Source organism: Tauraco erythrolophus, chromosome 1 (genome assembly GCF_009769465.1).
Source record: "Tauraco erythrolophus isolate bTauEry1 chromosome 1, bTauEry1.pri, whole genome shotgun sequence".
In the NCBI taxonomy this organism is placed as follows: Eukaryota; Metazoa; Chordata; class Aves; order Musophagiformes; family Musophagidae; genus Tauraco; species Tauraco erythrolophus.
In genome coordinates this window covers 128,624,599-128,639,739 of record NC_141465.1, presented here as the reverse complement: position 1 = coordinate 128,639,739, position 15,141 = coordinate 128,624,599, and the positions used below count along the sequence as shown (strand labels likewise).

Here is a 15,141-nt window from a genome sequence, read left to right as displayed (position 1 = left end):
TGCACAAATGACCAGGGTATCTTTTTGGGTCCTTCCTTACCAGGTTTCCTTAACTTGAGCAGGGCATGTCCTCCAAAATTAGGACTGTCTGCAAAAATGTGTGTCAGAAGTGAAATTATTAGCTTATGCGATTACTAATACTGTACGTGCCGTAGTTCCCTGCCCACAAACACACGGCAGCAACCAAGCCCGAAGCCCAGAGCAGTATCAGAGCCAAAACACGCGAGCAAGACAGCCAGAATCCGTATCTTAGGCAATAATTGCCTTCCCTGCCCACAAGCAGTTCTTTGACAGAGTAATAGAAAACCAGCAAGCCAGGCACTGGGTCCAAGCCAAAGTCCAGCCAACGTTGCAGCAGGTTATCGTGCCAGCGCTGCTTCCCTCGGAGGGTCAGCACATGGCAACATTCACTCCCTTCGTCAGCCACATAACCACAGCTGCAGGGGAGCTCCACCTCTGCACTAAAGCCGAGTTTAAAGTTATCTCTAGGGTCTTCTACTAGATTTTAATAACTGTCATAGACATAGTTCTACCCAATGCGGAGTTGGTCAGCCAAGCATGCTCGACTGAAATAGCATAATTGAACTATTTAGGCCAAAAAGCTCCAACCGCAGATTTGCTGGGAGACTGCGAACAGCTTCTCAGCAGCTCCAAGTTCCGTGAGGTGTCCAACTTACCCATCTACGGGCTGCTAAATTTGAAATGCAGGCATGCTCTTGCACTGCCAGCAGGCTCCTTGGAAGGAACGGTAGAGGTTTTTTGCAAAATTACGGACAAATTTGCTCTATCTTGTTGGGAGTGGTACGGACTGGTCTTGACTCTGACCAACGAGGGGAACTCTTGCAGGAAGCACATTTGGAGGCAGGCTGTAAGGGGGAAGAAATGTTCTTGCTGTGGATCTGTTCCACGTCTGCAGTTGAGTGCAGGTTAGTTTGCTGATCTTCCTGTTTGTCTTGGGATGTACCTATTTCCCATCTGGGTCTTGAAATAACCTCTCCTGACATGACCACTGCACGGGTGGAACAGGATGTACTTGCTCCATCAGGACCGAGTGCTTGCAAACTGTTGCTTAATGGAGACCCAACGTAAAATCCCCCAGTCCTCACCCACCCAGCCCATTTAGTCCCAAAATAATCAAAATTTCAAGCTGCAACCACACGCCAATTTTGCAACTGAACTATAACCGTGTTACCGGTCACTGCCTTCACTTTTGTAAAACACCCTCACATCCCATCCCCCCTTCTTTCCAAACCACAGAGACTCGACCTCATTTAAGCTTCTCCTCACGAGGCCGTGGCTCTCCCCGCTCGGTGACCGAGCTGCCATTCTCCCGCTCAGCTACATCGGGACACACGGAGCCCGGAACACACCGTGCGCCCGGGCCGCGGGTGCACCGGCGCATCGCCGCTGCCTATCCAGCCTCCCGGTCGGCTTTCCCGCCTGCTGCTGCAGCGCTGGGAGCTGCAACCCGCCAGCTCCGTGCCCGCCAGCCGTTCCGCGTCCCGGAGGGCGTTCCAGGCAGCTCCTCCCTACGTGAACTACCTGCGGCTTCCCCCGGGCAGGGGCACCGGCTGGGGCTCTGCGCTCTCCGGGGCGGGCCGGGAGCGCGATGCCGCCCGAGCGGCGGAGCCGGGAAAGGGACGGGCAGCCGCGGGACGCGGGCAGCGCCGCGCGCCACCGCCCCCCGGACCCACGTGCGGCGCGCACCCCGCGCGGCGGCTCGCGCCACGCCGCCCCCGCCCCTCCCCGCCCCCCGGCGGCCGCGGATTGGCGGAGGGCCTCGCGCGAGCGGCGCGGCGCGGGGCGGGGGGGGAGCGGCTGCCCGCGAGTAACCCCGCCGCCGCCAGCGCCCCGCGCGACCTTTCTCCTGCATCGGGCGGTGACGCGGCGGCCGCGCGCGCCCCCCTCGCCCGCGCGCGGCAAAGATGGCGGCGCTGAGCAAGTCCATCCCCCACAGCTGCTACGAGATCGGGCACACCTGGCACCCGCGGTGCTCGCGGGCCGTCCTGCATGTCACGCAGGGGGCACTCACCGAGTCCCTCCGCATCTACAGCACCCTGTACCTGGTGGGTCCGGGCGGGCGGAAGGAGGGGCGCGGGGGCTGTCTGAGGCGGGGGTGCCCGGCCTTGTGTCGGGTGGAAGGCCATGAGGGGTGATAGGGCGGGGAGAGCCTGGCCCGGGGTGGAAGGGAAAAGTACGAGGGATGTGGAGGGGGAGGCTGGCCTGAGGTGAGGGGGAAGGGCGTGAGGGTGTTTGGGGGGGGACATAAGGGATGGCGGAGCGGGAGGAGTCTGGCCTGGGGTGCGGGGGGAGGGTGTGTTGGGGGAAAAAAGGCAGGGGCGATGTCAAGGTGCAGCCTGACCCTGGGGTGAGGGGGGAGAAGGGCAGAAAGGTTGTTTTGGGGGAGAGGCTGGTGCTGAGAGAGAGGGAGGGTGCGGTGGAGGTCGCTTGGCTGGAGGGCAGAAGGACATCAGGGCCGTATGCGGGGGGGGGGAATGGGGGGGAGCCTGCTGTCTGAAGGGGGGAGGGGCAGGAGAGGGAGAGGTGTGTTAAATCCGGCCCTAGGAAGGGAGAGGAAGGGCGTGAGAGGTGCTGGGGTCCAGTGGCATAACAGGTGCTGTGAGAGAAGTGAAGCTGGTGGGGTAGGAGGGCATGGGCACAGCCTGAACATAGTATTTTTGTCATTCTCCAGTACCTATGATACCTGAATAAAACGACCTAATGTTTGCCTGAGGGACTAGCATCGTATCTTTGGCAGTATCAAGAGCACGTGTATTACCGTTGGTGACGCTTTAGTAATCAGTGCTTTGGGATCAAGGAGGTTCCACTGTATAATGAAGCAAGGCTGAAAAAATACATAAGGCTAAAGGAGTCTTAAGTGTTCAGAGAGTATCCTACAGGTGAGGTATCCTAGGCTGAGTATAGACTTGGTTATGTCACTTCAGCTGCATCTGGCTGGCATCCAGCAAATTAGGGTGTAGGTAGAGGAGTCAGGATCTGTTTGCATCCATCTGTGTAAACATACCCTGCAAGCTGATCTAAGCTGGAATCGCTGCAGGTGAGTGCTTCCTTCTGTCCCCACCTCTGTGTTTCTTCTGTAGTGATGCTTGGAGGATTGAGTAGTGAGATGGCCTCAAGCTAAGTCTTAACAAAAGAAAAACAAGTCATTGAGTCTGTGCTTTCAACTCTGTACCAGTGCTAGTACAACAAAATTATCAAGATATGTAATAAAGAGAAGGGAAGGAGCGAGACTGCAGCAATCCTGGCATAATTCGTTTAAGCTCCCATTGAAACGTTCCTTGAGTGAAAATTGTGATAACATCCAATTACACGATAAAAGAAGTTAATAACTGGTAGCAGCGTGGACCTAAGGAGTTGTCATGTGGGACAGTGAACATTTTCACTCTGAACTGACACAAACAGAAGTGGCGGCTGTTTATGTGAGCATCCAGTGAGCTGGGCCAGGAAACTAATACAGGGAAAAACATTCCCTCTCCTTCTTCCCTCCCCAGTAATTTTTTCTTTACATCTGTTTTCTGGTCCAGTTTGCTGTGTGGGAGCGTTAGTACTTATACCAGCAGAGAACAGGCCTGAAACGAGCTGTGAGAGCTGCAGTGGTGATCTGTCAGGTCTGGCCAAAGTTAAAGCAGCTTAGACAGCTCTGTAATTACATCAAAGTTCTCCAACAGCCAAGTCTGGTAAAGAGATTCTCGCTCATAGCTCTATTACAGTTCACTCAGTTGTGCAGTCACAGGTTAGGGGGAAAGCTCCCCCTTTTTATTTCTTAAAAAACCCCAAACAAACCTGAAGTCCAGAATGTTTTCCTGATCCGTTTTACATTGTGGCCCTGTGAACAGTTATGTCTTGTCACAAATCCAAGGTGGGGTGGGAACCTTCTTGACCAATGTCATGCTGTACTGCAAAACATCTGCATCAGTTTTTACACTACTTTCTTTACAGTTTTTAGTTTTCTTATGTTTTTGTTGACATTGTTCAACTTAATTTATCAGAGTATCTAAAGCTGAGCTGCTCTAAAACCTTGCTGCTACCTAAAGAGGGAGGAAGCGCTTGCCTGCCTTTGCTCCTGGACATGTAACTGTGCTCTTTTCTTTGTGTGGTCTTGGACCTTATATCTCCTTGAGCAGATTCGTTCACAAACTCAGAAGAGGTTACTACCCTGCTTTTAGCTGAATTGTATTGATTTATTAAGCAGGGTTTGACAAGCACCAGAGCCAGCATAAGGTAAAGAGTGAAAGGGTGCAGCGGGGACTGCAGAGTGGGAAGCAGAAGCCTTGCACGTTAAGGAGGTTGGCAGGGAGAGAACGCTCCTGGATTAAGAGAGTCATCACTAACATCGTTCTTTGCTGGACTTAAAGCTGCACTTGAAAATGTATTTGTAAACGAAATATCACAGTTGGACGATGGAAATGCTTGGTCCTTTCCTGTATTCTGAGATTCACATAAGGGGGTGAACTTAAGTTATTTTATCTTTGTAGTTATGTCAGTGTATGCTCAGAACATTTCTGGTACTACTTAGTCCCAGTCCTTTGTATGACGCAGCAGCAAAAAATTGCTCTTCGTTTTTCTATGTCAAGCCTGTAAAATGGCTTCTGCGTGTTTGTTCCTTCTGTTGCCACAAGCTAATAATAGCTAAAGAGTTTCCTCTCACAAAGCTTGTGTGGAAATGAATGAGAATGAATAGATGAGAATAAATTGCCAGAGGTCATTCTGGGAGAGAACATGGCTCAGGACAGTTATAATCCAGAGTCCAAACTCGTAACATTGACACCCAATATCTCTTAAATGTTTTGCTGCTCTTCAGTCAGTGGGAGGCTGATGCAGCCAAATTAAATGGTGCTTGTATTTGGTGAATAAAATACTTTTTATTTTCAGTATTTCATTACTGGTTTTCAGTAAATGGCTGCAAAGAGTCTTTGCTTTTAAGTAGTGCAGCACTTTTTTTTTTTAAAATGAACTGTGCTTGATTTTTTTTTTTTAGTTGGAAAAAAATATAATCTTTGGTTATCGTACTTTCACTGTCCTCATTTTTACTCCCATACAAACTGATTGCTTTAGTGAAAGTAGGTTTTATATCTAAACTGAATTGTCCCTCCCCTTATGAAGTGCCTGACAGGAATGCCTATTTCATAATTAAGACTGCTTGTATTTCACAAACCAAGTGTCCCAATGTCTCTTCTGAGACCCACTTTTACAGAAAAAAAAAAAAAAGAAAAGAAAAAAGTTAAAAATTGCTTAACACCTGTATTCCTAGAAGAAACCCCACATAATCTCCCATAAACTGAAAAGGTCCTTCGTCAGAGTTTGTTGTACTTTATTCTGTCTGTACTTCTGCCTTAGATTAGTCAAGGCTAAAGGAAATGTGAAGGTGGTGTCTTGTATTTTCATTCAGACTTCTAGAAGTTCACAGAGGTGGGAAGAAGAGAATGATTTCACAGGGAAATTGCACAAAGCTGAGGAAAGGGAAATGAGAGGCTGGAATATTGGATGTGAATTGTCTGGGCTTCTGTTTCCTGGGATTTCTGTTGATTTTGTGTGCGAGTTCTGCCGTTCATCCCGTGTTTTAGAGCGAAGTCCTCTGTTTCCTGAGCATCTGCAGGTTGTGGGCACTTGTTTGATGACGGCGCGTGTTTTGCGGTAGGTGAATGTGCTTAGTCGTTAGTATGAAGTCTTTGTAGTACATCAGATGTAATCAGATCTGGTGGTAACGTTTCCTCTTCATCTAAATAAGGCAAAAATCATCAGATGTTTTCTACTTTGCAGTTAAGCTAATTCCTCTAACTTTGCCTGTGGGATGACGAGAGTCATTCATGTCATTCACCTTTTCTTTTTCCTAGTCTGTTCCTCTGTTTTCTTCACTCAGTTTAAGCTGGGCTCCCTCCACCTAACTTCTGTTCTGCACTTCCCTTCTCAGACACAGGTCTTCCCCTCCCCACCAGCATCCCTCCTTCCACAGCACCAGCCCCTTCCCACCCTACATCCGCTGCCCTTCCTTCACCTGCTGTGCCTCTGCTGCTGCATGACAGAGCCAGGGAACAGCTGGAGCACTGGCCCCTTCGTGGGGCTGTTAGTTTACTCCTGGCTCTGACTCTGAACACCTCTATGCCAGGAAATCTGTCTGGGAGAGCGGAGAGGAGCACCAGGCCTACAGCGGCTTAGATGCCAGCAGGTCTGTGCCACCTACCTGTCCTCTGGACTGGGAGATGGTTCAGCCAATTATTTAGCAGAACCGGTGTAACCTGAGTTGGCTATTCCAGCACATTTTTAATGATCCTTTGGGCTTGCTGTGTTTTGTTGATTTCTTTCACTTAATTTCCTCTCCTACCCTTTCATACTCATTTGTATGAATCTCTTTGTACTCATTTCATACTCATTTTGGTCTTATCTTTAATATTTTTCATACTTATGCCATATCTGCTTCCTCCTGTGCTTTTAAAAGCCTACAGGTTCTTAGATGCCAATTGCTTCTTTCTCTTCCTGTGTCAGAAATTGTTTTTCCTACTTACGGTTCCAGTGCTGTTTTCTTCCTAGGCCCTCTTTGACCCTTGAGTATCTGTATTCTTTGTCTTAATCTGTATGGTTTATTTTGTAAGCTCCATAGGGCAGCATTGTATATAATATTGCTAAAGGCACAAACGCTATCAGCAATTGTACAAGCATAAGTTTTTTTTTTTTCTTCCTGTATAAACATGGGAGGGCCACTGGTACTAGTAGAGCATGGGCCAGGTGCTCTTGCACATGGCAGCTCTCTTCACAGATAAATCACTGATAGACTAGAGGTAATAACTAGAACAAACCTAGTTATCATGCTATTAAATTATCTTGAAAACTGTTGGATGGAAGATGGAATCAGCAACCAAAGGTGAGGCGGAATGAAGCATGAGTATTGCATCCCTTTCCTGGCTTTATGTAAATTGCTGTAGGATGGGGCTGGAGGTCTTCCCCAGGGATGGATGGCGCACACTGGCCGTGCTGCTGCTGCTTCAGGCTCGCTTCACCTGCAGTTTCTCTTAGGCAGAGCTGTTTGGGCTGGTCCTGAGCAAAGCCAGGGAGCCAGCTAATGCTAGAACAGATCCTGTCTTACGTGCCAGTGTAGACATAGTCATCATATGTCATCTTTCTGATGTGTGTGAGAAGGCCATACTCGCCAGAATATGTTCTAAAATAGTCCAGAATTGCTGAGTATACTCAAATGCGTGTATTTGTTTGTTCAAAGTGCTGTGAACCATTTTGTATTTGGAAGTAGGGTGGGGAGACTAAGAGGGATGTTAATGTTACCCTTGAATCTGCTTCTGTGTGCCAGCCTGGGTCTTTGGGGTGGGCCATCAAGAAACTCCCATCTGTCAGGACCCGGTACCTGGAGTTGCAGTGGTGGTGGTGTGTGATTGTGTTGTGCTGGGATATCTGATCATCTTAGTACTGTGTAGTGTCCCAAATCCCTGCGCTGTGTTATGAATGCTGTGTCGGTCAGTGTGTTCTTGCCTTTAGATTCTTCTGGAAGCTGGGTTAAATATGACTAAAATCAGCTTAAATGTTACCAAAGTAAGAACATAATTGTGACATCTTTGTTCCAGGCTGCGATCTTTCTGCTCTGTTCAGGTGGCTTTTGGGCCAGACAGGTAAAATTCTTTCATAAATTGAAAATAAACAAAAATAGTTTTTCATGAAAATACTGAGAATTTTAAAATAATCAGTTAATGAATTCAGATGGACTGAAAAGTTTATGCTTAAAAATTGCAAGGAGTAACCTGGAGCCTGCATCACAGTAATGGAGGAAACTAGGGAAAGCCTTGACCAACTGGGCAAAGGTCTTGGTAAAGACACTACAAATACTGGAAACCAGCAAAAATCCTTAAATGGGCTGTTTATCAAGGAGGAAAGTAATTGAAAATTATACTGAGTTAGATATTTCAAGGGGAATGAAAAATAACCCTCTGCTCAGTTAAGTACAAGGGAAACGAGTGGCGAAGATAAATCGTCATGGAATGACAGTCGTGCCGGGATTGAAGGTAATTTAGATGTCATTCAAAGACTACATGTGTAGTGTTCATTTCTTTTTCCAGTTGGGTGGATGATATGGAAATTTTAAAAAAAACCATACCAAAACAACCCAACCCCTTGGCGGTGATCCTCATGGAACATCTCACAAGGGACAGAGGAAGTCAGAGAGCAGGAGGCGCACGCTCTTCCTCAGGGTATTGTAGAAACTGACTTATGAAATGGAAAAATCTAGAAGTCAGGTTTTGTAGTGCGTGAAATCAGGGAGAGACCAGCTACTTGAGGAACGAAAAATCTGAACATTTAAGAGGAGGCATGAGAAACAAATTGCTGATTTGAACAACAGTGTCTCTCAAAGCCCGAGAGTTACCTGAGGGCATTTTGAGATTAAGTTATTTTGAAGCACTTAAAAAATCATTTCATAAAGCAAAAGAATAGTGTTATTGTAAAATTCATACGAAATTGCAAACGGTTATAAAAGAACATATAAATAATTGAATATAATTACAAAAGAGATCTGACATCAGTCTGTAGCTTGGCCTGCTGCTTAAGTAATTTTCTTAACTGGTTTAAATACTGGTGATTGCTTTGCTTTTGGCGTGCAACCATGACTAAAGTTACAAAATTGTCCTCGGCTTTTTAATGGCTTGTAGTATACGTATCATAGAAACCATCTCCGCAGCGTTTTTGCTTGTTTCTGAATTTGCATTTTTAAGATGCCTAAACGTGCCAGATACTCATTGTTATAAATGTCATTGGACTCGGCCTTCCCGGAGGTTTGGCTAGGTGTCTGGGTATTTCTGTGGCTTGCTTTTTGTTGTTGTTTTGGTTTGTTTTTTATTTAAAATAAAAGTTTGTTATGTGCTTATTTTAGTTGCATATTGTGCAGGGATGAGAGAGACATAATAGTGCTTTTCTTCAGTTTCCATCAGTGCTGTACGCGTTGGCTAATTTCCCTAAAATTTGATGGAAGGGCAGTGTTCTTAAAGACATGCACTTTGTACAAACGTAGGAAATGGTGGTTTGGTGGAGGAGGGAGAGAACAAATGATGTTGTGCACACGACAGCAGTGAGTTGATGCAAGGTCTGTGGTTTTCTAGCCTGTCATATAACCCGTCAGGCTGCATAAATTGGTCAGCCAATTAGCACGTTCGTTAAGTGGAACCATCCTGTGTGTGCCATGCCTCCTGTGGAATCCATAGTTCAGGGACACAGGTGAAGAGGGAGGATACTGGAGGTGAAGCTCAGGTTATTGCGGTTGGATGATGATTACTTGTAGGCGTTGGATGACACATCATTAAAATAATCAGGCCCAGCTGGTGCCTCTGGTCATGGGAAAGCTTGTTTTGGAGTCTGGTGTTCCTTTTCTGCTGGAACACATCGGCAGCCTAGCTCAAAGTCTTGCACCAGACTACGTAGCTGTTCTAAGGATGGTGTTGGAAGTGCATGTATTCTTTCCATGGTTAAGAGAGAATAAATTCATTCTGATTCCTTAGTTCTTTAGGGCTTAGAATTTGTATATGAAGACTAAATTAAAAAAAGAAAAGGCTTCAGTAACACTCTTCCACAAACTGATGACATCCTGAATCTGGTGGACTGATTTTTCATAACTACGTTTTCGTTTTGGAGAGTCAAAATGCAGTTGTGTGAATTCTGTAGTTAATACCAGCAAATATTTTTTTTCTGTCTGTTTCTTTACTGAGTTGGCTTTTGTTGTTAACACTTCAGACATAAAATACAGTAGGCCTTAGTGTTGAGATCGTTAGCACTGTTTTTTCTTTGAGTGACTACTGTATTACTTCATGAGTGTTTGCATTTGATTTGAGGGGTGATCTCCTCCTTCCAACTCCTGTCCACATTGTACTGTTCTGAACAGGTCTGAACCACACGTTTCTTCTTTCTACCCACACTTCTATTCACATGAAAAAAGTCTTAGAGATGTAGCAGCCTGTCATCATGGTATTTCCACCTATGTTAAATGTAATTTCGTAGCAAAATGAGGGGTTCTTTAAGGAATTAAATAGAGTTTTTCATGTATATGAACATTTTCAATCTGTTCATTTCAAGGTGGTAATGGCCAAAGTGTTTTAGTGAGAGTTAAATCAGAGCTTGTTTTAAACTGCATGGGAAATGGGACGATTACCATTGGAAAGTAAATTTGTGGTCAGCTTACATTGGGTTGATGAACAGGAGAAGGAGAAATGTTCCAGTCTGGCCTAGGTGCATAAAAGGTGTTCAGCTGTTCAGGGAATTGTTATGCTGCTTGTCTGTTCCAGGGTTCTGGAGGACAGATCCGTGGTCATGTCTCTGATCTGTCACGCATCCTGCTGTTTGCTGCCTTTGATAGTAACGAGGGTGTGGGGTTCCCTTCAAAAGCCTTCTAACAGTGCCAGGCCTGCGTTCAATTATGCTTTAATTTTGGGTTTCAGGTTTTAAACGGTTGTGTGCAGAAGAGGCAAGGAGTTATTTTTCTTAAAAATAAGTCAGAGGTGTTTGATTTTCAGTTTTCCCACAGGTAGTAATGGGACACTGGGCAGTGCTGAATCTGTCTTCAGGTGTGGAAAGGAAACCTTCTTTTCCCCATGTTTGACTTATCTTACTTAAGACTACGTTCTTAAGACCGAACTAATTGTGTTTGGGGACAGAAATATTTTCTCTGGAAGTCAGATTGGCAGGTGTTTAGTCCCCCCACATCCTCCTGTGTGTGTGTATAGGGCACAGATGTCACACAAGGACAATTGGGGTATATTTCATCAAATCAGTTCTCACTTGGAGATGTTATTAAAGAGTAACGAATTTGTCTTAGAATCATAGAATGGTTAGGGTTGGAAGGGATCTCAAAGATCATCTAGTTCCAACCCCCCTGCCATGGGCAGGGAAGGACACCTTCCATTACACCAGGTTGCCCAAAGCTTCATCCAGCCTGGCCTTGAACACTTCCAGGGATGGGGCAGCCACAACTTCTCTGGGCAGCCTGTCTTGTCTGACTGGAGCATGCGAGAGTTTGGTTGTCTGAGGACTGCAGTGTGGTGATCCATCTACATTTCATCCAGAGGCACCATATGCTTCTCCTCATCGTTGTAGTATCCAGCGATACGCAGGCTACGAAGTTTAATAGTCTCTTCTGAGTTTTGGTTGTGAAGTACAACTTGTGCACAGATGAAACAAATACTGCAATACAATGATAATTTTCTTAAGCCATCTCCACTTGTTCTACTAATTCCTTTGACTTGTTGCTATGAGTTTTTTTTAGTTCTTTAAAATTTCAGCATACAGTTACATATATGTTACTCTGCTGTCATTTAAATACCAAGAGTCTACTTGTTTATGTAGGATAGGCTTGGAATTTTGTCTTACAGGTTCGCAAATCACTGGAAAAGTACCAATAGGCATTTAAAATATTAAAACATCCTTTAATACCTGTATTATGGTATTTGAATGTTTGAATATTTTCTCACTACTTATTTCTTAATATTTTAATGTATCCAATTATTTTTAGAATGAAATCTGTAATTGTCAGCTTTTTTCCTGAAACATTCTCTCTGTTACCTTTTTTCTAGCTGTACTGTTTTACATTTTTAATGATGAAATATCTAGGATTCTTTTTGCTTCACCTTTTTTCCTCCATTGATCCTTTTCTTTGCTTTAACCATGATTCATTTGTTTTCTCTTCTACAGTATATCTGTATTTTCTGCAGATTGTCTTGGACTGAAAGGAGATCAAGAGCTAGAACTTGCAGATGCAAATAGAAGGAAATTAGAAAGTTCTGAATACTTTGGACATTCTTAGGCCATCTGCTGTGTGGTGGCATGATTTGTCTTAAATTCCCTTTTGCTCTTGTTGAGTGTTTGGGCATCTAGAAAAGTATGTTGTAAGGGAGATTGGGAAAGACAGGATTTATTAGCTGGCTTTATTAGAAGATGAGAATGTGAAAACGTTAGCAAAGCTGGACTTTATCCAGAGCTCTGGTGGCTTGAGCTCTGCTGGTTTTGAGAGAAGAAAGTGGAGTTAAATGACAGGAAGGGCTGCAAAGGCTGTTACAGGCAAACAGCTCAGCTGTTGGTGCGGGCTGTGGATGATGAGTACTTAAGTCTCTGTTTAATGCTTGCACAGGCCAAATAAAGACTGCATCTGCAGACTGTACTACTGCTTGAAGTTTCTTTTTCGTGCATAAAAGTCATAGTGAAAGAAAACTTAAATTGTGGTGAGAGGAAAATGGGAGTTAGTTTTTGAAATGTGGGTTTTCTTTATTGCTTTCCAGGTATCTTGGAGTTCTTGCAAATTAAGTTACAAGAAGTGGTTATACTCTACCCTGATTAAAATGCTTAATTCTTAATAGGATTGGAATTTTTCTTGATGAATAAATAAATCTTTAACGTTGGGTAAATATTTTAAACCTGGATAGATATTCTTTACTGCAGAGAGCAAATCTGCTTGAGAAAGTGCCATTATCTGATTGTTACTTTAAATGTCAGTGACAAGCGTATTGGTTTATGTGATAGAGTTTTTATGGAATCTTAGATAATGTGGTGGACGTTGGTTACATTAGGTCTTTTATTTCCTTTGTAGTCTTCCCTAGAGAGATGTGTGTACAGAGTGACATTTTGACTTTACAGTTTTGTCTTTTTTTTTTAGTGAATGGTGTACAGTATGTATGTAAATGAGAAGTGAAAGTCATGTGCCTTCTGTCTGGGATGGAAAACAGTGCAGTCAGTGGTAGCTCTTTAGTATCTGTGATACTTTATTCCACAGTCTTACTGGTATTTTTTTTTTTTTAAAGGAAGGGCAGTCTGTACAGGGAAGGGTTGTCTTGGTTAAATGTAAGTTCCATTGAAGGGTGGAGTTAATGACAGTCTTTATCCCAAAGAGTTGTGCAGTTCTTCTGAATATCCTAAGGCCAGGTCATTAGATGCCTTGAAAATAAGAGATTTTAAGAGTGAATCAGTGTTTTATGGCAAGCCAGGGTAGGAAGTTGCAGCAGACCTGATGTGTTCCTAAGCTACTGTTAGTCAAAGGAGGTGTTGGAGTGTTGTTCACCCTGAGGTAGGTAAGGCTGCATTGCTGTGGTCTGCCTGGGGAAGCCGTGAATTAGTGTAACCTGGGTCTTGATCCACTGGCATTCGGTGGAGTCTCCTCTCCCTGGTTCCAGACATTTTTGGGGCAGTCTTCTCATGAAGGGTAATAGGCAGGAGAAACACTATGACTTCAGAAATAAAGTAGAATGAGAGGCAGCACTGGAAGTGGATTGAGCTTTTCTCTTCTGTGAAATCATGATTTTACAGTGGTGTGAGGAATGTGTTGCTTCTGTTCCCTGGATTATGGCTAAGCGGCTGGGTTAGGAGGTGAGGCGAGGCAGCACGAGCAGTTTGAGGTTGAGGGGAGGCAGCACTGTGTCTGGCCGCAAACACTTGAGTCCCCAACACAAGAAGAACATGGAGCTGCTGGAGCATGCTGGAGGGCCACAAAGATGGTCTGAGGGCTGGAGCGCCTCTGCTATGAAGACAGGCTGAGAGAGTTGGGGCTGTTCAGCCTGGAGAAGAGAAGGCTCTGGGGTGATCTTATTGCAGCCTTCCAGTACTTAAAGGAGGCCTACAGGAAAGCTGGAGAGGGACTTTTTACAAGGGCATGTAGTGATAGGACAAGGGGTAATGGCTTTAAACTGAAAGAGGGCAGATTTTGATTAGATATAAGGAAGAAATTTTTCACTCAGAGGGTGGTGAGGTACTGGAACAGGTTGCCCAGAGAAGTTGTGTCTGCCTCATCCCTGGAAGTGTTCAAGGCCAGGTTGGATGAGGCTTTGGGCAACCTGGTGTAGTGGAGGGTTTCCCTGCCCATGTCAGGGGGGTTGGAACCAGATGATCTTTGAGGTCCCTTCCAACCCAAACCATTCCGTGATGCTGTGATTATCTCACACTGCACTGCTCCACTCATGTTGTGGACATGCCCTACTATCTTAGTAAAGCTGAATATCTGCAATAATTTGTAAGCACCAAAGAATTTTATTTTGTAAAATTCTTGTCACTCCATCTCAGAAAGAGAATAGCGAAACTAAGAGTCAGAATCACAGAATGGTTTGGGTTGGAAGGGACCTTAAAGATCATCTAGTTCCAACCCTCCTGTCACAGGCAGGGGCACCTTCCACTACACCAGGTTAAATAAATTGTGGAGAAGGATGACAAGAGTAATGGAAGGTATGGAGCTGGTTTTGGTCATTCCTGGATACATGGAGGTCAACTGTTTGGATCAGTGGGCTGAATCTGGATTGGAGTCCTTCATTCTTGCGGCGAATAACACCCCAAACTAACTTCTACGGGTATCAGCGCTAAGGTCCTAGTACAGACCAGCCTGAGGTGCCTAAATAAAGGTGTCCTAGGACTCCTGTGCTCCTTTTATAGCTGGAGAGCTGGACCATAATGTCAATCACATGTTAATTTCTGTTTGTCTGACTCTCTGTAGAGTGCCAAGTAATTTACAGACCTGCTTCATCTGTTAGCATCTTCCTGGAGATCAGTAGTTTTCCAAGGAAATATCTACTGGGTGTCCTGATGCCGCCTTCTTCCATGCTGCTATCTACTACTGATATCTGCCGCTAAGCCTTGAGCGGTGCATTTATTGTAAGAATGGGGCCTTCATCACACTGTCCTGCCAGCTCGCTTGGGGGAAGTGAATTGCAGTGGGAACCATGAACCGCTGCAGTCTGACAGATGTCATAATCTTTCTGTCTTGCCAACCTCAACTTTAGTAGTACTTTCCTGAAGTGGGTGGAACTGAAAGGGAGAGCAAGGTGGTGTCCAGAAGTCTCTCTGGTATTTTTTCCATGTTATCTCACTGTTGGCGGTGGAGAAGAGGAGGAGAGCCTGTTCTGTAGTCTGCCCTTGCCTCTTTTCAACTGTACCCAGTATTTAGTTTAGTTGATGTTTATAAAGCACTTTGAAAATGATGAGCATTATTTTGGTTTTTGTGTGTTTTTGATGGGCATGCATTGTGTTCCATTGCACTTGCACGTATGACTCATTCAGTTAGCACGAGCATTGTTTCTTGGACTGGTTTGTGTGTCTTTGTTCCTGGTTCTTTTCTATTTTTCACTTGGGAGTCGAATCATACAGAGAAGGGAAGGGAGAAAT

The 15,141-nt window shown here is 45.0% G+C and overlaps 1 protein-coding gene across 3 annotated transcripts in view; it reads left to right on the top strand.

The window, feature by feature from the left end:
- Positions 1-1,925: 1,925 nt before the first annotated feature.
- TMEM135 (transmembrane protein 135) overlaps positions 1,926-15,141 on the top strand; it is a 193,631-nt gene continuing 180,415 nt past the window's right edge. For all 3 annotated transcript variants that reach the window (XM_086614349.1, XM_086614331.1, XM_086614338.1), the window contains exon 1: positions 1,926-2,066. In XM_086614349.1, coding sequence (XP_086470475.1) covers positions 1,926-2,066 — 141 coding nt within the window. The remainder of the gene's footprint in view (positions 2,067-15,141) is intronic.